Raw genomic sequence first — 24,952 nt, forward strand, 5'->3', positions numbered from 1 at the left:
TTCCATGATGCTTGCTAATTACACTTTTAAGGGTGGAATACCAAAGAAACTTGGAGATCCGGGTGTTCCAACTATACCATGCTCCATTAAAAGAAATTATGTTAGAACTGCTTTATGTGATCTTGGAGCCGGTGTTAGTGTTATGCCTCTCTCTTTATATCGTAGACTTGAATTGAATAAGTTGACACCTACTGAAATATCTTTGCAAATGGATAATAAATCAACTGCTATACCTGTCGGTATTAGTGAGGATGTGCCTGTTGTGGTTGCAAATGTCCCTATCTTAACGGACTTTGTTATTCTTGATATTCCCGAGGACGATAGTATGTCTATTATCCTTGGTAGACCTTTTCTTAATACTGCAGGGGCTGTTATTGATTGCAACAAAGGCAATGTCACTTTTCATGTTAATGGCAATGAGCATACGGTACACTTTCCGAGGAAACAATCTCAAGTTCATAGCATAAATACTATTGAAAAAGTTCCAACTATCATTTTTGGATATTTTGAATTTCCTCTTCCTACTGTCAAGAAAAAGTATGGTATTCTTATTGTTGGGGATTTTCATATCCCCGTTGAGGTAACTTAGTGTTATTCGAAATTTCTCCGGTTCTGTGTTATTCGGAATGAGTTTGTTAACAAGACTTGATCAACCTTGTTAGTGGGTTCATTTTGATGACCACGAGATGGACGAAACTAGAAGGCACAACCTTCTGTACCCTCTTTTTACTTTCTGTTATTTAGATTTAATAAAGCAAAATAGTATTATCCGTCTGTTTTCTGAATTATCCGTGCAATAAAAAATAGTCCAAAAATAAAAGTGCTCCAAATGCCCTGCAAATTTAGTATGATTTTTTCTGGAATATTTGAGGATTTTAGGCACTGAAAACACTACAAAAGGGGCAAGCACCAGGAGAGGAGAGAGGAGGGCGCCCCCCTGTAGGGCGTGCCCCCCTGTCTCGTGGGTCCCTGGTGGCTCCCCTCCACTTATGCTAGCACCCACACACTCCATCTTCTACCCAAAAAAATCCCCATCCAGCTCAAGCACGAGTTCTAGCTCGTTTTGCTGAGATTTTCGATCTCTTAGCTCAAAGCTCCATTCACAAAACTGCTTTGGGAGATTGTTGCTTGGTATGTGACTCCTCCATTGGTCCAATTAGTTTTTGTTTTAGTGATTTATTCATTGCAAATCCTTGCTGTCTTGGTGACCCTGTTCTTGAGCTTGCATGTCAAATTTTTGAGGTTCCAAGTAATTCTAATGCATGATATGGGCTCTAGGCACTTGTAGGAGTAGTTGCTATCAATCTTGTTTAGTTTTATGCACTTTTATTTTGAAGTTGCTAAAATTTCAGAAAATTTCAGAAAATGTTGAGGAAACTTTTGAGGGGCTCTTCTAGCCAAAGCTCCCAAGAAAACAAGCTAAAGAGAAGGAAAAGGCCAAGTATCATCTGCCTCGCTTAACGGAAGTACTACCGTGTGAATGGCCATGTGATGATTTCTTGAGAGAGGCTGGAATTTATGAAGACTTTTGTGCTTTAATCGAGACTGCGGGCCTCACCGGTTTCATCAATAACCGAATCGATCAGTATCTCTTACTCACCAATACTTTCATGCAAAACTTTTATTTTTATCCTAAGAAGTCACCGCCTGAAGTGTCATTTTATTTATATGACGAGTTCAAAGAAATGTCTTTACATCATTTTTGCATGGTATGTAGGATACCTTATGAGGGAGGACTAGAGGAACCCCATCGTGAAGATGTGGCTGGCTTTGTTAATATTATTGATGTAGAAGAGCCAAAGAAGGGTTCCGAAGCAAAAGTCTCTAGCATACACTTTCCTGTTTTAGGCTACTTTGCCATATTTGCTAGTAGATGCTTGATCGGTCGTGGGAATAGTGGAAACTTGAGTGTTCCTGATATTATCATTCTTCAACATGCTTTGCTTGGAGACAATAGTTTTAATATGGGTGCCGTCGTTGCTAAACGGCTAGCCCTTAATCGTACAAAAGGCCCCGTATTTGGAGGTATCTATGTTGCACGTCTTGGTAGACATTTTCAGATACCCATTAGGCACCATGAGGAAAAGGAGACTAAATTTCCCCCTCACATTTTAGATTACAAGAGCATGGTAGCACATAAGTTTATTGTTGATAACGAAGATAGGATGCTCTTGTATAAACTTAGATTCAATAAGAAACACTTTGAGATTATTATCTTGCCTACACCTCTGTTGTTTGATTTGCTTGCAGAAAAATTTCTTGTCACACCGGAGGCGGTAAACAATCATCGAGCTCAAGCTTTTACTCCAGAACCTGAACCTGAACCGGAACCTGAGCTGGACCCCTATCGTGCATCATCTGTCCAGTGAGATCCGGAGATGACCAACCAGTGGTATCCTGATTACACCTCTCACTACAACGGAGAGAGTAGCGGTGGTCCTTGGTACTAAACCAACTTAGGCCAAAAGCCTAAGCTTGGGGGGTACGTATTTCTCACCGACTTTACATTCATGTTCACACACTAGTCGTCGGCGCTCATACTCTTTCATTGTATTACCCATGCTAGTTTAAATTCCTTTTTCTACTCTTCTTCTTGTGTGTTCGATAAACCTTGAGAAAAACCAAAAAATAGTTAGTTTAATTTCCTTGCCTGTAGTAGGAATTAAAATGAAAAAACCAAAAAGATTTCTCGTTCTTCTTTTACTTGTTGGGAGCTTTCCCGTGTAAATAGTTTTATTTTCTTTTCTTTCCTTTGGGGATCGAGAAGACCATATTGAAAATGCTTAGTGGCTCTCATATGCATGATTGTTTATTTAATTAGAGCCCATATTACTTGCTTTCTCTCTTGAGTTGAATGCTTGCAGATTCCAGCTTAGTCCAATGCACGTACACTCTTATTATTATACACATCGTTCGGTCGGGCGAGTGAAAGGCAATAATGACGATATATGATGGACTTATTGGGATGAGAAAAGCTGGTATGAACTTGACCTCTCTTGTTTTTGTAAATACGATGATTCATCGTTCCCGAGTCAGCTATTATGAAGTAAACATATTTGCAATGACATTCAGAGATTATAGTTACTTGTGCCATGCTTGATTAGCTATGAGTTATAATGGTTTACCTTGCGTGCCAACATGCTATTAGAATGATTATGATGTGGTATGATGGGATGGTATCCTCCTTTAAATGAATTGAGTGACTCGACTTGGCACATGTTCACGCATGTAGTTGAATCAAATCAACGCAGCCTTCATGATATTTATGTTCATGGTGGATTATATCCTACTCATACTTGTACTTGGTGTGAATTAATTTTAATGCATGCTTACGACTGTTGTCGCTCTCTCAGTTGGTCGCTTCCCAGTCTTTTGCTAGCCTTCACCTGTACTAAGCGGGAATACTGCTTGTGCATCCAAACTCCTTAAACCCCAAAGTTGTTCCATATGAGTCCACTATACCTTCCTATATGCGGTATCTACCTGCCGTTCCAAGTAAATTTGTATGTGCCAAACTGCAAACCTTCAAATGAAATTCTGTTTTGTATGCTCGAGCAGCTCATGTAACAACTAGGACTTCCTATATCTTCCATGCTAGGTGGGTTATTCTTAGAGGAGTGGACTCCGCTCCTCATTCACGAGAAAGGGCCGGTAACCAGGATGCCCAGTCCCATGATCCAAAAAGATCAAAGCAAATCAAAATAATTAAACAAAACTCCCCCAGGGCTGTTGTATGTTGGAGGCACTCGTTGTTTCGAGCAAGCCATGGATTGATGCTTGTTGGTGGTTGGGGGAGTATAAACCTTTACCATTCTGTTTGGGAACTGCCTATAATGCATTTAGTGTGGAAGATACAGCCATCTCATAGGTGTTGCGTTGACAGTGAAAGTATGCCGCTCAAAATGTTATTCAATCTCTATTTTAAAATTGAGCTCTGGCACCTCTACAAATCCATGCTTCCCTCTGCGAAGGGCCTATCTATTTACTTTTATGTTGAGTCATCACCCTTCTTATTTAAAAGCACCCGCTGGAGAGCGCACTGTCATTTGCATTCATTATTATTGGTTTATATTGGGTATGACTTGACTGGATCTCTTTTACCATGAATTACAATGTTTAGTCAGTCCTTGATCTTTAAAGGTGCTCTGCATTTATGTTTTGCGGTCTCGGAAAGGGCTAGTGAGATACCATTTTTTTATATCATGTTATGATTATTTTGAGAAAGTGTTGTCATCCGAGTTTTATATTATGACTCGCTAGATGATTATGCTATTGATGTGAATAATTGTGAGACCTATGTGTTATTGTGAGTATGGTTAGTTCGTAAGATTTGCTGAAACTTGAATGCTGGCTTTTCATGTTTACAACAACAAGAGCAAACAGAGTTTGTAAAAGTTTTTCTTTATCACTTTCAGTATATCAACTGAATTGCTTGAGGACAAGCAAAGGTTTAAGCTTGGGGGAGTTGATATGTCTCCAACGTATCTACTTTTCCAAACACTTTTGCCCTTGTTTTGGACTCTAACTTGCATGATTTGAATGAAATTAACCCGGACTGGCGCTGTTTTCAACAGAACTACCATGATGTTGTTTTATGTGTAGAAAAGAAAAGTTCTCAGAATGACCTGCAAATCCATAGAGGGACTTTTCAGAATTAATAAGAATTTTTGGCGAAAGAATCAAGGCCAGGGAGGCCAGGGCCTGTCCATGAGACAGGGGGGCGCTCCCCCCCCCCCAGGGCGCGCCCCCCTATCTCGTGGGACCCTCGGACCTCCTCCGACCTCAACTCCAACTCCATATATACCGTCTCGCGGAGAAAAAAATCAGAGAGAAAGTTTCATCGCATTTTACGATACGGAGCCACCGCCAAGCCCTAATCTCTCTTGGGAGGGCTGATCTGGAGTCCGTTCGGGGCTCCGGAGAGGGGGATTCGTCGCCGTCGTCATCATCAACCATGCTCCATCACCAATTTCATGATGCTCACCACCGTGTGTGAGTAATTCCATTGTAGGCTAGCTGGACGGTGATGGGTTGGATGAGATTTACCATGTAATCAAGTTAGTTTTGTTAGGGTTTGATCCCTAGTATCCACTATGTTCTGAGATTGATGTTGCTATGACTTTGCTATGCTTCATGCTTGTCACTAGGGCCCGAGTGCCATGATTTCAGATCTGAACCTATTATGTTTTCATGAATATATGTGTGTTCTTGATCCTATCTTGCAAGTCTATAGTCACCTATTATGTGTTATGATCCGACAACCCCGAAGTGACAATAATCGGGACACTTCTCGGTGATGACTGTAGTTTGAGGAGTTCATGTATTCACCATGTGTTAATGCTTTGGTCCGGTTCTCTATTAAAAGGAGGCCTTAATATCCCTTAGTTTCCAGTAGGACCCTGCTGCCACGGGAGGGTAGGATAAAAGATGTCATGCAAGTTCTTTTCTATAAGCACATGTGACTATTTACGGAATACATGCCTACATTACATTGATGAACTGGAGCTAGTTCTATATCACCCTATGTTATAACTATTGCATGAGGAATCGCATCTGGCATAATTATCCATCACTAATCCATTGCCTACGAGCTTTTCATATATTGTTCTTCGCTTATTTACTTTTCCGTTGCTACTGTTACAACTACTACAAAAACCCAAAAACATTTATCTTTATTGTTGCTACTGTTACCATTACTATCATACCACTCTTACTACTAAATACTTTGCTGCAGATAATAAGTTATCCAGGTGTGGTTGAATTGACAACTCAACTGCTAATACTCAAGAATATTCTGTGGCTCCCCTTGTGTCGAATCAATAAATTTGGGTTGTACTTCACCCTCCAAAGCTGTTGCGATCCCCTACACTTGTGGGTTATCAATGGCTTCTTCTCTCTTTTTGGATCTCAAAACAATGTTCTCCCCCTCTCTTGTGGAGATCTATTCGATGTAATCTATTTTTGCAGTGTGTTTGTCGAGATCAGATGAATTGTGGGTTTATGATCAGATTTATCTATGGATATTAATTGAATCTTCTCTGAATTCTTTTATGTATGACTAAGTTATCTTTGCAAGTCTCTTCGAATTATCGGTTTGGTTTGGCCTACTAGATTGATCTTTCTTGCCATGGGAGAAGTGCTTAGCTTTGGGTTCAATCTTGCAGTGTTCTTACCCAGTGGTAGAAAGGGTTGCAAGACACGTATTGTATTGTTGCCATCGAGGATAAAAAGATGGGGTTTATATCATATTGCATGAGTTTATCCCTCTACATCATATCATCTTGCTTAATGCGTTGCTATGTTCTTATGAACTTAATACTCTAGATGCATGCTGGATAGCGGTCGATGTGTGGAGTAATAGTAGTAGATGCAGGCAGGAGTCGGTCTACTTGTTATGGATGTGATGCCAATATACATGATCATGCCTAGATAGCGTCATAATTATTCTCTTTTCTATCAATTGCTCGACAGTAATTTGTTCACCCACCGTAATACTTATGCTCTCGAGAGAAGCCTCTAGTGAAACCTATGGCCCCCGGGTCTATCTCTTATCATATTTGCTTTCAATCTACTTTTATTTGCATCTTTACTTTCTTGCATCTATATCATAAAATACCAAAAATATATTTTATCTTATCATACTATCTCTTTTAGATCTCACTTTCGCAAGTGGCCGTGAAGGGATTGACAACCCCTTTATTGCGTTGGTTGCGAGTTCTCAGTTTGTTTGTGTAGGCGCGTGGGACTTTTGAGGAGCCTCCTACTGGATTGATACCTTGGTTCTCAAAAACTGAGGGAAATACTTACGCTACACTTGCTGCATGACCCTCTCCTCTTCGGAGAAATCCAACGCTAGCTCAAGACGTAGCACCCCATATCTCGTGGGCCCCTCGGGCATCCACCGACGTACTTCTTCCTCCTATGTATACCCACGTACCCCGAAAACATTAGGGGCGACCATGAAAAGCTATTTCCACCACCGTAACCTTCTGTATCTGCGAGATCCCATCTTGGAGCCTTCCCCGGCGCTCCGCCAGAGGGGGAGTCGACCACCGAGGGCTTCTACATCAACACCATAGCCTCTCTGATGAGTTTTCAGTAGTTTACCACAGACCTTCGGGTCCATAGTTATTAGCTAGATGGCTTCTTCTCTCTCTTTGAATCTCAATACCATGTTCTCCTCGATCTTCTTGGAGATCTATTCGATGTAACTCTTTTTGCGGTGTGTTTGTTGAGATCCGATGAATTGTGGGTTTATGATCAAGTTTATCTATGAGAAATATTTGAATGTCCTCTAAAATTCTTTTATGTATGATTAAGTTATTTTTGCATGTATCTTCGAATTATCAGTTTCGTTTGGCCTACTAGATTGATCTTTCTTGCAATGGGAGAAGTGCTTAGCTTTGGGTTCAATCTTGCGGTGTCCTTTCCCAGTGACAGCAGGGGCAGCAAGGCACGTATTGTATTGTTGCCATCGAGGATAAAAAGATGGGGTTTATATCATATTGCATGAATTTATCCCTCTACATCATGTCATCTTTCTTAATGTGTTACTCTGTTCTTATGAACTTAATACTCTAGATGCATGCTGGATAACGGTCAATGTGTGGAGTAATGTAGTAGATGCAGGCAGGAGTCAGTCTACTTGTCACGGACGTGATGCCTATATACATGATCATGCCTAGATAATCTCTTAATTATTTGCTTTTCTATCAATTGCTTGACAGTAATTTGTTCGCCCACCATAATACTTATGCTATCTTGAGAGAAGCCACTAGTGAAATCTATGGCCCCCGGGTCTATCTTTTATCATATAAGCGCTCAATCTACTTTTATTTGCATCTTTAATTTTCCAATCTACATTATAAAATACTAAAAATATATTTATCTTATCATACTATCTCTATCAGATCTCACTTTCGCAAGTGGTCGTGAAGGGATTGACAACCCCTTTATTGTGTTGGTTGCGAGTTCCTTGTTTGTTATTGTAGGTGTGTGGGACTTTTGATGAGCCTCCTACTGGATTGATATCTTGGTTCTCAAAAACAGAGGGAAATACTTACGCTACTATTGCTGCATCACCCTTTCCTCTTCAAGGAAAACCAACGCAAGCTCAAGTCGTAGCAAGAAGGATTTCTGGCGCCGTTGCAGGGGAGGTCTTCGCTCAAGTCAAGACATACCAAGTACACATCACAAACTCATCTCCCTCGCATTTACATTATTTTCCATTTGCCTCTCGTTTTCCCCTCCCCCACTTCACCTTTGCCGTTTTATTCGCCCTCTCTTTCCCAATCTTCTCTCTCTTTCGCTTGCCTTTTTCTATTTGCTTGTGTGTAGGATTACTTATCGCCATGGCGCAAGATAATACCAAATTGTGTGATTTCTCTAATACCAATAATAATGATTTCCTTATTACTCCGATTGCTCCTCTTAATGATGTTGAGTCTTGTGAAATCAATGCTGCTTTGCTAAATCTTGTTATGAAAGATCAATTCTTCGGCCTTCCTAGTGAAGATGCCGCTACCCATCTAAACAACTTTGTTGATTTGTGTGAGATGCAAAAGAAAAAAGATACGGATAATGATATTGTTAAATTGAAGTTATTTTCGTTTTCACTTAGAGATCGTGCTAAAGTTTGGTTTTCGTCTTTGCCTAAAAATAGTATTGATTCTTGGAACAAGTGCAAAGATGCTTTTATCTCTAAGTATTTTCCTCCCGCTAAGATCATCACTCTTAGGAACGATATGAATTTTAAACAACTTGATCATGAGCATGTTTCCCAATCTTGGGAAAGAATGAAATTGATGGTTCACAATTTCCCTACTCATGGTTTGAATTTATGGATGATCGTACAAAATTTTTATGCCGGATTGAATTTTGCTTCTAGAAATCTTTTAGATTCGGCCGCGGGAGGCACGTTTATGGAAATCACCTTAGGAGAAGCTACAAAACTCCTTGATAATATCATGGCTAATTATTCTCAATGGCACACTGAATGGTCTACTAGTAAAAAAGTGCATGCTGTAGAAGAAATTAATGTTTTGAGTGGAAAGATGGATGAACTTATGAGATTGTTTGCTACTAAGAGTGCTTCTATTGATCCCAATGATATGCCTTTATCTACCTTGATTGAGAATAATAATGAATCTATGGATGTAAATTTTGTTGGTAGGAATAATTTTGGCAACAGTGCTTATAGAGGAAACTTTAATCCTAGACCGTTCCCTAGTAATTCCTCTAATAATTATGGAAATTCCTACAATAATTCTTATGGTAATTTTAATAGATTGCCCTCTGATTTTGAGAATAGCGTGAAATAATTTATGATCTCTCAAAAGAATTTTAATGCCTTGCTTGAAGAAAAATTGCTTAAAGTTGATTATTTGACTTGGAACGTTGATAGACTCTCACTTGATGTTGATTCTTTGAAACTTAAATCTACTCCTCCTAAGCATGATATCAATGAGTCTCTCAAAGCTATGAGAAGTTCAATTGACAAGTGCAAATAAAGAACCGCTAGATTGCGTGCTAAGAAAGATTGCTTTATAAAGGCGTGTTCTTCTAGTTTCCATGAAAATAATGATGAAGATCTTAAAGTTATTAATGTGTCCCCTATTAGATCTCTGTTTTGCAATATGAATCTTAACAATGATGGGACTAGAGATGAGTCAACTTTAGTTAAACGGTGTCCCAATAATTCGTAGTTTTTAGATCTTGATGCTAAATTTGGTAAATGTGAGATTGGAGAGGTCAAGACTTTAAATAGCATTGAACCCACTATCTTGGATTTCAAGGAATTTGATTATGATAATTGTTCTTTAGAAGGTTGTATTTCCTTGTTACAATTCATTGTGAATTTTCCTCATGCTTATAGTCAAAATAAAGCTTTTACCAAACATATTGTTGATGCCTTGATGCAATCTTCTGATGAAAAACTTAATTTGGAAGTTTCTATACCTATAAAACTTAATGATGAGTGGGAACCTACTATAAAGATTAAAATTAAAGAACGTGAGTGTTATGCTTTATGTGATTTTGGTGCTAGTGTTTCCACGATTCGCAAAACTTTTATGTGATATTCTAGGTTTCCATGATCTTGATGATTGCTCTTCAAATTTGCACCTTGCGGATTCCACCATTAAAAAGCCAATGGGAAGGATCAATGATGTTCTCATTGTTGCAAATACAAATTTGGTGCCCGTAGATTTGATCGTTCTTGATATAGATTGCAATCTTTCTTGTCCTATTATTCTTGGTAGACCTTTCTTTAGAACAATTGGTGCGATTATTGATATGAAGGAAGGGAATATTAGATTCCAATTTCCATTAAGGAAAGGCATGGAGCACTTTCAAAGAAACAAAATTAAATTACCTTATGAATCTATCATGCGAGCTACTTATGAATCAAGTGTCAAATATGGCATTACTTAGATCTATCCTCGCTTTTATGCCTAGCTAGGGGCGTTAAACGATAGCGCTAATTGGGAGGCAACCCAATTTTATTTGTGTTTTTTGTTTTTGTTTATGCTTAGTAATAAATTTTGCATCTACCTTCTGTTTAGATGTGTTTTCTTGTTTTATTTAGTGTTTGTGCCAAGTAGAACCTATAGGATAACCTATGGTGATAGTTAATTTGATTCTGCTGAAAAACAGAAACTTTGCGCTCACGAGAAAACAATCAATAAATCACAGAAACGTGCTTTTGTGCTGATTCTTTTTGCTGTAGATCAATAGACAAATTTTATAAGACGTCCTATTTTTGTAGGATTTTTAGAGTTCCAGAAGTATTCGAAAGTTACAGATTACTACACTGTTCTGTTTTTGACAGATTCTGCCTTTCGTGTGTTGTTTGCTTATTTTGATGCATCTATGGCTAGTATGTAAGGGTACGGACCATATAGAACTTGGAATACAGTAGGTTTAACACCAATATAAATAAAGAATGAGTTCATTACAGTACCTTATGTGGTGGTCTTTCTTTCTTTCACTAACGGAGCTTATGAGATTTCCTGTTGAGTTTTGTGTTGTGAAGTTTCAAGTTTTGGGTAAAGATTTGATGGACTATGAAATAAGGAGTGGCAAGAGCCTAAGCTTGGGTATGGCCATGGCACCCGAAGATATTCAAGAATATCCAAAAGCCTAAGCTTGGGGATGCCCCGGGAAGGCATCCCCTCTTTCATCTTCGTTCATTGGTAACTTTACTTGGAGCTATATTTTTATTCGCCACATGATATGTGTTTTGCTTGGAGCGTCTTGTATGATATTAGCCTTTGCTTTTTAGTTTACCACAACCACCCTTGATTTACACACCTTTTGGGAGAAGCCCACTTGATTGGAATTTATTAGAATACTCTATGTGCTTCACTTATATCTTTTGAGCTAGATAATTTTTGCTCTAGTGCTTCACTTATATCTTTTAGAGCACGGAGGTGGCTTAATTTTGAAGAAATTGTTGATCTACCATGCTTCACTTATACTATTTTGATAGTCTCTTAGAACATCATGGTATTTTCTATGGTTATAAAATTGCTCCTAGAATGGTAGGCATCCAAGTTGGGTATAATAAAAACTATCATAGGAAGTGCCTTGGATGCTATGATCAATTTGATACTTGATAATTGTTTTGAGATATGGAGGTAGTGATATTAAAGTCATGCTAGTTGGGTGATTATGAATTTGAAGAATGCTTGTGTTGAAGTTAGCAAGTCCCGTAGCATGCACGTATGGTTAAAGTTGTGTAACAAATTTGAAACATGAGGTGTTCTTAGATTGTGCATCCTTATGAGTGGCGGTTGGGGACGAGCGATGGTCTTTTCCTACCAATCTATTCTCCTAGGAGCATGCGCGTAGTGCTTGTTTTGGATGACTTGTAGATTTTGCAATAAGTATATGAGTTCTTTTGACTAATGTTGAGTCCATGGATTATACGCACTTTTATCTTTCCATTATTGCTAGCCTCTTCGGTGCCGTACATTGCCCTTTCTCACCTTGAGAGTTGGTGCAAACTTTGCTAGTGCATCCAAACCCCGTGATACGAGACGCTCTATCACACATAAACCTCCTTCTATCTTCCTCAAAACAGCCACCATACCTACCTATTATGGCATTTCCATAGCCATTCCGAGATATATTGCGATGCAACTTTCCACCATTCCGTTTATCATCATGACATACATTACTATTGTTATATTGCCTTGCATGATCATGTAGTTGACATTGTATTTGTGGCAAAGCCACCATGCACAAATTTTCATACATGTCACTCTTGATTCATTGCCCATCCCGGTACACCGCCGGAGGCATTCATATAAAGTCATATCTTGTTCTAGTTTCGAGTTCTAATTCATGAGTTGTAAATATATAGAAGTGTGATGATTATCATTATTAGAGCATTGTCCCTAAAGAAAAAAAGGAAATGCCAAAAAAAGGAAAGGCCAAAGAAAAAAAAAGAAAGGCCAAAAAGAAAAAAAAGGAGAGGCCCAAAAAAAGAAAAAAAAGGGGGCAATGTTACTATATATTTTTCCACACTTGTGCTTCAAGGTAGCACCATGTTCTTCATATAGCAAGTCTCATATGTTGTCACTTTCATATACTAGTGGGAATTTTTCATTATAGAACTTGGCTTGTATATTCCTACGATGGGCTTCCTCAAATGCCCTAGGTCTTCGTGAGCAAGCAAGTTGGGTGCACACCCACTAGTTTATTTTGTTGATCTTTCACACATTTATAGCTCTAGTGCATCCGTTTCATGCCAATCCCTACTCCTCATGTTGACATCAATTGATGGGCATATCCATAGCCCGTTGATTATCCTCGTCAATGTGAGACTTTCTCCTTTTTTGTCTTCTCCACACAATCCCCATTATTATATTCTATTCCACCTATAGTGCTATATCCATGGCTCATGCTCATGTATTGCGTGAAAGTTGAAAAAGTTTGAGATTATTTAAGTACGAAACAATTGCTTGGCTTGTCATCGGGGGTGTATAAGATGGGAGCATTTTTGTGTGACGAAAATGAAGCATAGCCTAACTATATGATTTTGTAGGGATGAACTTTCTTTAGCCATGTTATTTTGAGAAGACATGATTGCTTTGATTAGTTTGCTTAAAGTATTAGTATTTATTATGTCAATATGAACTTTTATTTTGAATCATTTGGATCTGAACATTCATGCCACAGTAAAGAAAATTACATTGAGAAATATGCTAGGTAGCATTCCACATCAAAAATTCTGTTTTTATCATTTACCTACTCGAGGACGAGCAGGAATTAAGCTTGGGGATGCTTGATACGTCTCCAACGTATCTATGATTTTTGATTATTCCATGCTATTATATTACCTGTTTTGGATGTTTATGGGCTTTACTTTACACTTTTATATCATTTTTGGGACTAACCTACTAACCAGAGGCCCAGCCCGTATTGCTATTTTTTTTTTGCCAATTTCAGTGTTTCGAAGAAAAGGAATATCAAACAGAGTCCAAATGGAATGAAACCTTTGGGAGCGTGATTTTTGGAACGAGCTTGATCCATAGGACTTGGAGTGCAAGTCAAGAAGCTGCCAAGGTGGCCACGAGGGTGGAGGGCGCGCCCCCCCTACTGGGTGCGCCCCCTATCTCGTGGGCCCCTCGGACGTCCACCGACGTCCTTCTTCCTCCTATATATACCCACGTACCCCGAAAACATCAGGGGCGACCATGAAAAGCTATTTCCACCACCGTAACCTTCTGTATCCGTGAGATCCCATCTTGGAGCCTTCGCGGGCGCTCCGTCGGAGGGGGAATCGACCACAGAGGGCTTCTACATCAACACCATAGCCTCTCCGATGAGTTGTGAGTAGTTTACCACAGACCTTCGGGTCCATAGTTATTAGCTAGATGGCTTCTTCTCTCTCTTTGAATCTCAGTACCATGTTCTCCTCGATCTTCTTGGAGATATATTTGATGTAACTCTTTTTGCGGTGTGTTTGTCGAGATCCGATGAATTGTGGGTTTACGATCAAGTTTATCCATGAGAAATATTTGAATCTCCTCTGAATTCTTTTATGTATGATTAAGTTATCTTTGCAAGTGTCTTCGAATTATCAGTTTGGTTTGGCCTACTAGATTGATATTTCTTGCAATGGGAGAAGTGCTTAGCTTTGGGTTCAATCTTGCGGTGTCCTTTCCCAGTGACAGCAGGGGAAGCAAGGCACGTATTGTATTGTTGCCATCAAGGATAAAAAGATGGGTTTTATATCATATTGCATTAATTTATCCCTCTACATCATGTCATCTTTCTTAATGTGTTACTCTGTTCTTATGAACTTAATACTCTAGATGCATGCTGGATAGCGGTCAATGTGTGGAGTAATAGTAGTAGATGCAGGCAGGAGTCGGTCTACTTGTCATGGACGTGATGCCTATATACATGATCATGCCTAGATAATCTCATAATTATTCGCTTTTCTATCAATTGCTCGACAGTAATTTGTTTATCCACCATAATACTTATGCTATCTTGAGAGAAGCCACTAGTGAAACCTATGGCCCCCGGGTCTATCTTTTATCATATAAGCGTTCAATCTACTTTTATTTGCATCTTTACTTTTCCAATCTACATTGCAGAATACCAAAAATATATTTATCTTATCATACCATCTCTATCAGATCTCACTTTCGCAAGTGGCCGTGAAGGGATTGACAACCCCTTTATTGCGTTGGTTGCGAGTTCTTTGTTTGTTTGTGTAGGTGTGTGGGACTTTTGAGGAGCCTCCTACTGGATTGATACCTTGGTTCTCAAAAACTAAGGGAAATACTTACGCTACTATTGCTGCATCACCCTTTCCTCTTCAAGGAAAACAAACGCAAGCTCATGACGTAGCAGCGCTCTGCTCGCGTCCCTTCGCGCGCGCTCTGCCAGTGGTTGGGCCTGCGCACGATCACGTCGGGGGGCCCATATGCATGTGGTTGCGCCGCGCGTGTTGCCATGCGATGCAGTTACACGCGACATGATGTTGTTACGCGATGCGAATCACAACTGCCATCAGGGCATGCCGATCGATATTCCAGGCCGTCCGGCTTCCCCTTTAATTCCCGCGGCCATTATAACCTTAGTCTCTTCAACCTTTTGATCACACCCCACAACACAACAAGCATACCCACGACGACACATAGAGAGGGGATGTCTAGCGGTGCTCCAATGGAGTTCGACGAGCATAAAGTGGAGACCCACGCGAGGGAGACAGATCTTTCGGTGGTGTACACCATCGACCCTGCCATGATGGACGACTACATCAACACCGTTGAGCAGTTGCTTGCTGGAGACAAGTAAAAGGTGGTTGGCATCGACCTCTAGTACACCGCCGGTCTTTCCTGGCAAAGAAGGTTGTCATCGCCCAGTTGTGCGTGCGCCATCATGTCCTCATCTACCACTACTGCATGTCCACAGAGCCTTGCGTCTGTTTCGTCAGGTTTGTCAACACACGGACTACAAGTTTGCTATGGTGGAAACCACCGATGATGTAAAAGCACTCAGTGTTACGAGCTTGGCCTACAAGAACCTTGTCGAAATCCGTGAGCACTAGAGGGTCTGGGGCAGCACGAAAAAGGACTCCCTAGTTGAACTCGCCTCGGCCATCATTCACCCCTACTACGAAAAGATGAAGAAGGATGCCCAGAGAACAAGTCCCGTATCCTGGCACGGGGCCTGGATGTGGCAACTAGATGAACCTCACCTCAGGTTCACGGCCAAGAGCGTGTACACATGCTACGAGATGCACAGGCGGATCGTTGACATGAGGAAGTGCCTCGTTATCCAAATCGACGAGTCCAGATCAAGCCACAAGTAGAGCAAGCGTCACAAGCAGTAGATTATGACCAGATGATCGTTTATACTAGTTAATCATGCATGTAATATATACTTTACTTTGGTGTGTGGAAACATCATGTGTGTAGTAGCCACCTATGTAATTATGCATGTAATAATTTACTTTGTTGTGTGCAAATGCCATGGTTGTAGTATCCACCTACGTAAGTGGATGTGTAATTTGGTTATGCAACCATGTCTATATATATATATATACTAGCAAAAGAGCCCGTGCGTTGCAACGGGAGAGAAAACATAACACACACTATTAACTCAACAACCATCACTCAAGACCACAATAGGTCCATCTCCTTTATTTTTACGAGGCATCATATTTGTGTTGCCGCTTATCCTCCTTCTCACCCTCTCCGGCGATGGCCTCGGTGTTCACACAAAACAACAAAAAACGTGTGTTGAATATGGTTAAACCTAAGGCGTCTATCTCTCCCTCTCTCCTTCCTCTCCCTCTCTCTCTCCCCCTATCTCTCCCCCCTATCTCTCTCTCTTTCTCGCTTTCTCTCACTCTCGCGATGAGAAATCTGTTGTTGTCCCTTGCGACATTTTTCAAAGGTATGCACGTGTAGTTATCGATTTTTTTTGTATATGGTTATAGTGGGGTATTTATTTGCAATCCGGATCGCCACCGGTATGAAAAAAACGGATCTTGCACTATAAATTATAAGTTTGCTTCCATAACAATATTTTAAAAATATTTAACAGGTAAAATTAACATCATATTTAGATTCCACACATTTTTCTAATAAAATTTCATATATAATATGTTAAAAATCGAAGTTATAGTTTAAAACATGCAGATAATTTACAAAATCATTTGGTTTGACTCAAATATATTCCAAAATAATATTTAAAAATACTTCACAGGTAAAAATAATCTCATATTCATATTCTACATATTTTTCTAATTAAATTTCATATATAACATGTTCAAATCGGAGTTACGGTTTAAAAGATATGAATGATTTTAAAAAGCATTTGTTTGACTTAAATATGATCCGCGGATGAATTACCTAAAACATCAGGGGGGTTTTGAAAAATGTAAAATAATGGTTCGGGTGTGACTTAAATCCGGACGGCGGGTTGATTTCAAGAAAAGATAGGGACTTTTGTGTAAAATACGAAAATAACGCTTCGTTTTAACTTAAAACAGGACCGCGGGTTGAATTCTCTGAAATAGAGGAACTTTTCTGAAAAATGCCATGACGGACGAAAGAAACCCAATTTGCTTTATTATTACTAGCAAAAGAGCCCGTGCGTTGCAACGGGACAGAAAAAATACACGCTCTTAGCCCAATGACCACGACTCGAGACCCTGATAGGTAGACGTTCTTTATTTAAAATGGCATCACATTTGTGTTTCCGACGGTGGTCTCACTGCTCACACAACGAATATGCATTTGAATGTGGTCAGTCCTAAGGCGTCTCTCTCTCACACACACACGCGGGCGCTCGCATGCACACAATCGCTCAGAATAAGATGAGAAAAGTGTTGTTTTTTTCCGCGAGATTTTTCAGAGTTGTGTATGCATGGTTATCAATGTTTTTTTCCACTCAATCTGGTTTTAATGTGTGTTTATTTGCAATTTGGATCGCCGCCCGTGCGAAAGAAAAATGGACCATGCACTATAGATTAAGTTTGCACCCAAATTAATAGTTTAGAAATATTTAACAGCTAAAAGTAACATCATATTTAGATTCTACACATTTTTCTAATCAAATTTCATATATAATATGTTAAAATCGGAGTTACGGTTTAAAAGATATGGATAATTTTGTTTTAGATAAACTACGGATTGATTAACTGAAAGGTTAGGGGGTTTTCTGTTAAAATACAAAAAAACGATTTGTATGACTTAAATATGGACGGCGGGTTGATTACCTGAAATCTCAAGGGGTTTTCTAAAAAAGTTAAAAAATGGTTCGTCATGACTTATAGATGGACTGCGGGTTGATTTCAACAAACTATAGGGACTTTTTTGCAAATAGGGGTGACGGACGATGGAAACCCACGGCGCCTTATTATTAGGTAGAGATATATATATATATATATGTTGTTGTTCTCTATGCAATCCCATCGCACAACACACACGTCTTATTAGCAGCAATCGTCTGTGTTATTATCGGTCTTCGAACACATTTCTGATTACAGACCTGTTTGCCGCGTATCACACACATCTTGTTATATTGAACCGTTTATGTTCTCTTATCTCAACACAAACAGTTCATCCGAGTGAACCGCATGTCGTATATCGCACACATCTTGATCTGGCTGACCATTTTTTTGTTGTCTAATCACAAACAGCTCATCCTAGTGAATCGTATGCTGTATATCGTACACACATTCACTTGGCTGCTTGTTTCTTTTGTTGCTCCTCATCGCAAACAGTTAGTTTCCCTGAACCGTATGCCCTGCATCACACACGAAACTAAAATCTGAACCGTGTTTGATGCATCCGTCATCGCAAACGTTTTGCACCTTTTTGACGGTTTTTTACCCCACCGTTTGCGATTAATGCATCACACACAGTTTCGTCAAAGGGTCTCTGATCATAGTGTCGCGTTAGCAGCATCCTACACTAGTGACACCTACACAGTATGCAACGGAAAATAAACTGTGCTAGACAGGTCATAGTCAAATGAACATTGCAAGGTAAGCACGATGACAAATAGCTGCTAGGTAGAATAGAATAGAACATGAAGACAGTGTGAAGCCCAATATGAATCAGAGAGAATATATTCACACGGTGAAGTCAAACAGGACAAGCAAGCAATGACTTCATGAAGCTAAACTGAAAGTAAAGGGTGAAGGGATAGGACCAGTAGTTTGACGAAGACAAGGATTTGGTAGACTAGTTCTAGTTGTTGTGACAGATGTACGTCTGGTTAGGGAGACTGAGATTGAACTCAGAAGACCATGTCTTCACCTTATTCCCCTTGAGCTAAGGACACTTAGTCCTCACCCAATCACTCTGGCAAGTCTTCAAGGTAGACTTACAAACCTTCACAGACTTTGTTCACCGGCGATCCACAATGACTCTTGGATCCTCAGAACGTGATGCCTAACCAACTGGAAGATACACAATCTTCAAGTGTAATAGGTCTTCAGATCATGCGGATAGAAATACTTCAGTGATGCCAAATAGTCTTTGGGATTTGGGTGTTTTGGGTTTTGTCCTCGCAAGGATTCCCTCTCAAAGGCTTCAAAGGTGGGTTGCTCTCAAATGACAAAAGCCATACACTAACTCTGAGCAACCACCAATTATGGTGTAGGGGTGGGCTATTTATAGCCAGAAGGCAACCCGACATGATATGTCCGAAATGACCATGGGTCACTAAGGTACTGACACGCGTCCAACGGTCAGATTTCAAACACATGCGACAACTTGACTTGGGCTACAAGCCAAGGTGACTCGTCCAACTATGGATAATATTTTCTCTCATTGTCTTCACTCAAAGATATAGGATTTGGGTTGAGCATCACACTAGTTTCTCTGACTTTGTTTACTTGGACCCCACTTAACAGTTCGATGGTTCCTATGACTCAAGAAGAAGAAAATGAAACTACGAAAGAAACTATGTCTTCGCACCCGTTGTATTCAAACGAATGTCTTCACACGTCATTATCTTCGACGTGAGTGTCTTCGCGAACCACCATTGTTTTTAATGTCTTCATACATTTCTAGGGGTCATCTCTGATAGGTAAACCGAATCAATCAGGGACTTCTACCTGTGTTTTCCTGCGAATCTCACAAACACATTAGTCCCTCAACCACGTTTGTCGTCAATACTCCAAAACCAACTAGGGGTTGCACTAGATGCACTTACACCAACACTTAGAGAAGGCACAATGAACAAATTCAGAAATGTGACTCCAGCTCAAAATAATGCTCTTGTTTTTTTTCTTCCCAACCAAGTTATTTTAGGTTTATGTCATAGAATAAGAGAGTGAACAGATTATAATTCCAAAATGACAGATCTTGTCCACCTATCGGGTCCACGACCTTGTGCAGTTAACTAACCAATGTCTATTTTTATACGTTGAAGCATTAGAAATGTTGTGCTTGTCAAATGACATACTATGATTTCTTGAGATTCTCTAACGCATGAGGCGTGATATTTTGTTGTATTTTTATTCTTTTTAATAGTGTACAACGCACAAAGGTTGCATGATGCCAACGTATTTCGATGATTTCCTAAGCCAATGACCTAATCCTCATATTTATAGTTTCGTAGCAACACGCGAATTGTGCTCGTAGGAGTAAATCCATACTTGTGGGATTCTAGATACACCTTGTAATGATTCCACCACATCAGAAAATTGCAGCCATTTGGGTTGTCCTATAACGAAAAACAAAACTAAGAAGAAACAAAATCTCAAATATTTCAACATGACACAAAAAAGTAAAAGAGTTAGCACTAATTGGGTTGTGATTCAGACATTGATTGAGGTTGTGAAGGAAGTTGTTGTTTGTCAATGAAATCACCATCTTCACCACTCTCCACTTGCAGCTATGGAAGTTCATAAAACGTACGCGAGGGGATGTCCGCCGTTTCCTGCTGCTCAATCCTATGAACGGACACCAGAATCAGCTGTCAAATCGAGGGAGATGAGATTCATGGTGATCAACTTGGGTGAGCAGTGAGCTTATTGAGAGATTTAGGGGAGAGCAACCAATGTAGGATTTGGGCAAGAGGGTCATGGCTAGAAATTTCAAGAGAGAGGAATGCTTCTCAACTTTGGGAATGTGATAGAGAACGTAATTGGATCATTAATTTTGGAGGAAAATGTGGGGAGGATTGGATAGCCAAACACGACATCTAGGATCTAAGGTAGTCACCATATGGGGGAGTCTATGAGCCTCCTCAATACAAGTGTGCCGCTCATGGCCAAATTCACAGGCCTAAAAATGTCGAGCGAGTAAGGATGTTCAGAATCATGCAATTGTCTCCTAGTTGCCCCATGGCGTGAAGATTTTGAATCACTCTCGGATAGTCAGAAAGTAATTCTCACCTCTCTCAACAAAAGATCTTATGCAAGCATGAGTAAGGGTTTGGGCCTGTCACCCCTTCAAACACAACTGTTAATGCACCAATGTAGCAGCCCTGCATGACATAATAGACCACCCTATAGCTCCCTTGTTTGTGGACTTGGCAATAGTTCCATCGACATTCATCTTGGCCACTCTAGCCTCAGGTAGGATCCATCTAGGAGGAGTTGTCGTCGTGGGCGCATCCCTGTCGACTCATCATTCACTCAACGCTACATGCACGAACTCGTTGTTAGTAAGCACGAAACCCGAAAGCTTGGCCCAAACGTTTATTTTCGGTAAGAATTCACCCAATAAGCCTAAAAGCCTGACTTCAAACCAAAATCTCATCCCGAAAGCCTCAAACTAGAAGTGTGTGGCCCCACTTGGTTTTTACGGGCAGGACATGAGGTGCATGCCCGGGTTTACCTTTTGTGCATATGGAATCGACCACCGAAGTACTGAGAATGCCAAATTCGCAAGTCAACGGCGCAGCCGGATGTAGGGTGGGACGGGCCCCAATGTAAGATTTTGACCCAGCCCATATATCCCGTAAATAAGAATAAAAGCCCAGCCCAACTCCCATCCGCCAACCTAGCAAATCAGGCTAGATCTAGGGACCTCCTATTTGACGCCCTTTGCGTGAAATAGATTGACGTTTTTTTGCGTCAAATAGGATGATGGCTGCACAGTGGGCGTCCTGGTGGGCCGACCCATGGCGTACACAGCAAAGAGACGCCTGTGCATAGTCTGGTGAAATGTAGTGGCTATCCACTGGAGTTGTCGAGCTTTGGTGTCTATTAGGCATCACGGAGATATAAGACTATCAGCAGCAACATAGCTATGCATATTTTTTTTTGAAAATTTGAATATTTTGTTAACTGAAATATTTTTTGAAATTCGAAAATGCCCAAATTTGTGAACATTTAAAAAAAACTTGATCATTTTTTGGAAATCTCGTACGTTTCTTAACCTATGAATAATTTTTTAAATGAGATTGTTTTGAAATTTTGAACAGAATTTGAAAATGTGAACATTTTTTGAGACTCCAAAAATAATTTTTAAAAATTGAACAGTTTTCTGGATCTGTTCACAATTTTTGAAAATGCGAACTTTTTTGAAACACCGAATAAATTTTGACAACGTGATTTTTTTCTTCCAAATTTTATTAAAAACACGTTTTTCAAATAGTGAACATTTTAAAAAGACAGTAGCAAAATTTGAATCCTTATTTTTTGTTAAATTTGAACTTTTTTGGAAACTGTGATTTATTTTAAAAAGAAAAAACAGGAGAAACAAAAATAAAAATAAAATAAAAACGAGAAAAATCCATTTTCATATAAACTAAAAAATAAAAGGAAAAGGAATCCAGTTAAGAATAAAAAAGAAAAAGAAAAAATGGAAACCCCGTGGAAAGAAAAAACAGATTTTAGCTACTTGGACTGACCCATCCCCGGTTTCCTCGCTGCTCGCAGGGGCAATTTGCCACAGTTAGCGGTATATAGGATTTCTCGTCCATGCTTATCACTCTGCTTATCTCCAAAGGAACGCCCGCAGCGATCCAGATTTATTTAGCTTCTAATCGTCCGACCCCTCTGTTCCCATATCAAACCGTACACCCCTTACAGATCTGTTGATATATGTTGACACCGCACTACTGTTCATTCTTAACTTCATTAGCTATCGGCCGACTTGTGCCATGTTGAACTCTACACCCGTGGTTGCACAGTTTGCAGCCCTTGTTGAACTGTTGATCACTATCACAGTTGAGAAGGTGCTTCAAGCACGCAACGGAATTAACTGCGGAAGTCGACGTCGGCTGCATGAGAAATGGAGTATCTTCTTTCTTCTTCCTTCAGCTCCTTTCACCTCCCATAAAATCAACTTATCCAAATGCAAATTCAGTCAACTTACAAATAGGTAATGTGTCACTATTGAGGAGCATAGGATTCTCCCGAACTGAAATAGGTAGCCAAAGAAGCAAAGGTAGAATTCTGCCTGCTCGGTCCTGTTCATTTCGTGTCACTGAGTGCAAATTGACAGACACACGTGGCCATACTCAATCAGAAAAAGAAAAGAAAAACATGGGCATAGACCATAGAGGCACACGCATATAATATAGGAGTAGTTAAAATGGCTCCGTCCTTTCTCTCGAGAGTTAGCAGAGACATGTTTAACCCGTTGGACTCACCACCAACAGTGCTATCTAGACTAGACTAGCTAGACCCATTACTAATCTCCCTATACACGGAGGCTCCGCAGGTCGACTTCACCCCCTCCCGGGGCCCCTGGGCGGCTCATGGCGGCCGTTGGCGCTGGATCCAGGGTAGTCGTTGACCTCGATGTCCATCCGCGCCACCACTTCGCCGACGACGCTTCCCTCCTCAGCGGCCGCGGCCACGGTCACCACGCCCTGTATGAACAACAAAAGCCGCGTCAGTGTCACACACTTCAAGCTGAATATACATATAGATGCATGTACTCAGTTTGCAACTTGCAGGCGAACACCACGCCGCACCGGGAATGTTCTTGTTGCACGAGCGAGGTGGACCTTTCGATAGTGTGGGTGGGTGCAATACAACTACTCCCTCCGTTCCTAAATATTTGTCTTTATAGACATTTCAAATGACTACTACATACGGATGTATGTAGACATATTTTAGAGTGTAGATTCACTCATTTTATTTCGTATGTAGTCATTTGTTGAAATGACTAGAAAGACAAGTATTTAGAAACGGAGGGAGTATACAAGTATATAGTACAGCAAATGGTTTGTGGGGAGTACCGGAGTGGCCACGCATGTGGGCTGCACTGCGGCCGGCCGGCCCGGCTTATCTAGCCGTGCGTGCATGTGACTCGACATGGGATCAGTGCACTGGCAACCGGCCGACACAGCTTCGTGAATGCTCTTCCGGGCGTCCAAAGGTCACATGCGATTTTGTGATTTTGTCAAACTGTGGGTGCCGCGTCAGTGAGTGGCTGACTGATGAGTGCTCTATGGTGGACACCAGCTACAGAGAGCACTTGACTTAAACTCTCAGTGTGAGTGCGCTACCTCCCTCCCTAGTCAAATGGTTAACAGAAATATGTTATGCCTTATGCGATAGCTTCGAGCCTCTGAACGACTGAACAGACAAGGGAACAGGCAAGCCATCCATGGTGACGGCTCCGGCCACTGGCAAGCAGGAAGCAGCCAGAGCCAGGTACGTACGTATGACTCTGTACAAGTAACATTCGGCATCTATCATCAAGGCACAACTAATTTAATCCGCTTAAGGAACAGAGATATACATCTACAAGAACGGGAAAGGCATCAGGTAGAGGGAGAGATTGACCTGAACAGGCACCGCCTCCGGAGTCAGACTTGAAGCTGAGGCTTGATGATTTTCCAAGGACACGCTTCCTGCATCCAAGAACAAGGATACATAAATGCATGCACGAAAGTAGTAACATGCATGCACAGACACATGCCAAGAAAGAAGATGAACTGATATTAAGGTCCATGCATGCGTGCATGAATGCATGGGGTTGGGGGTCAAACACTTACTCGACACGGGCACGGAGGAGACCAGCGGAAGAAGAAGATGGCACGACAGCAGCAGCACGAGAGCAAGGACGGGCTTCATCTTCCTGCACTCCATCGCCCTCTTCCCCACAACGAGAACGAAGAGGGAGCACCGTGCGTGCTATGGTCCACCTCCAAGCTCCGCCTCTCTTCCGTCAAGCGTCTGGGCTCTCTCGCTGGCCGGCTTCCACACAAGTATACACCGCACTTGGCTACAATCGAGCTGCTGCGCGCGACAATGGTGCCTCGGGTGGTGGGTGCGAGGGGGATTTTATACGGCGGGGAGGGCCGCTCCATCGTCCCTCCCTCTCGCTCAAAAGTCAACTTCACGCGCCATGGTGAGCTTTTGTCTCTGCGTGCGCACTACAGTGCTTGTGATGCTGTGCTGGGCCTTCTCGCTTCTCTGGATTTTTCCGGCTGGATCCGTCCGCGTCCGCGTAGTGCTGTCATCCGTCCGAGCTGGGTGACACTGAGACCTGCGGCGGAGTGCGAG

General features: G+C 40.9%; 1 protein-coding gene and 1 pseudogene across 1 annotated transcript; both read right to left on the bottom strand.

Moving 5' to 3' along the window:
* Positions 1–22,880: 22,880 nt before the first annotated feature.
* LOC119277371 lies at positions 22,881–24,724 on the bottom strand. The gene is made up of 3 exons (XM_037558655.1): positions 24,442–24,724; positions 24,230–24,297; positions 22,881–23,307 (listed from the first exon to the last, which is right to left on the bottom strand). Exons 1-3 carry the CDS (start codon positions 24,533–24,535, stop codon positions 23,164–23,166), a joined length of 306 nt encoding a protein of 101 aa, XP_037414552.1. The 5' UTR covers positions 24,536–24,724; the 3' UTR covers positions 22,881–23,163.
* LOC119277372 lies at positions 23,314–24,223 on the bottom strand (annotated as a pseudogene).
* Positions 24,725–24,952: the final 228 nt, after the last annotated feature.

This window comes from Triticum dicoccoides, chromosome 3B (genome assembly GCF_002162155.2).
Source record: "Triticum dicoccoides isolate Atlit2015 ecotype Zavitan chromosome 3B, WEW_v2.0, whole genome shotgun sequence".
Lineage (NCBI taxonomy): Eukaryota > Viridiplantae > Streptophyta > Magnoliopsida > Poales > Poaceae > Triticum > Triticum dicoccoides.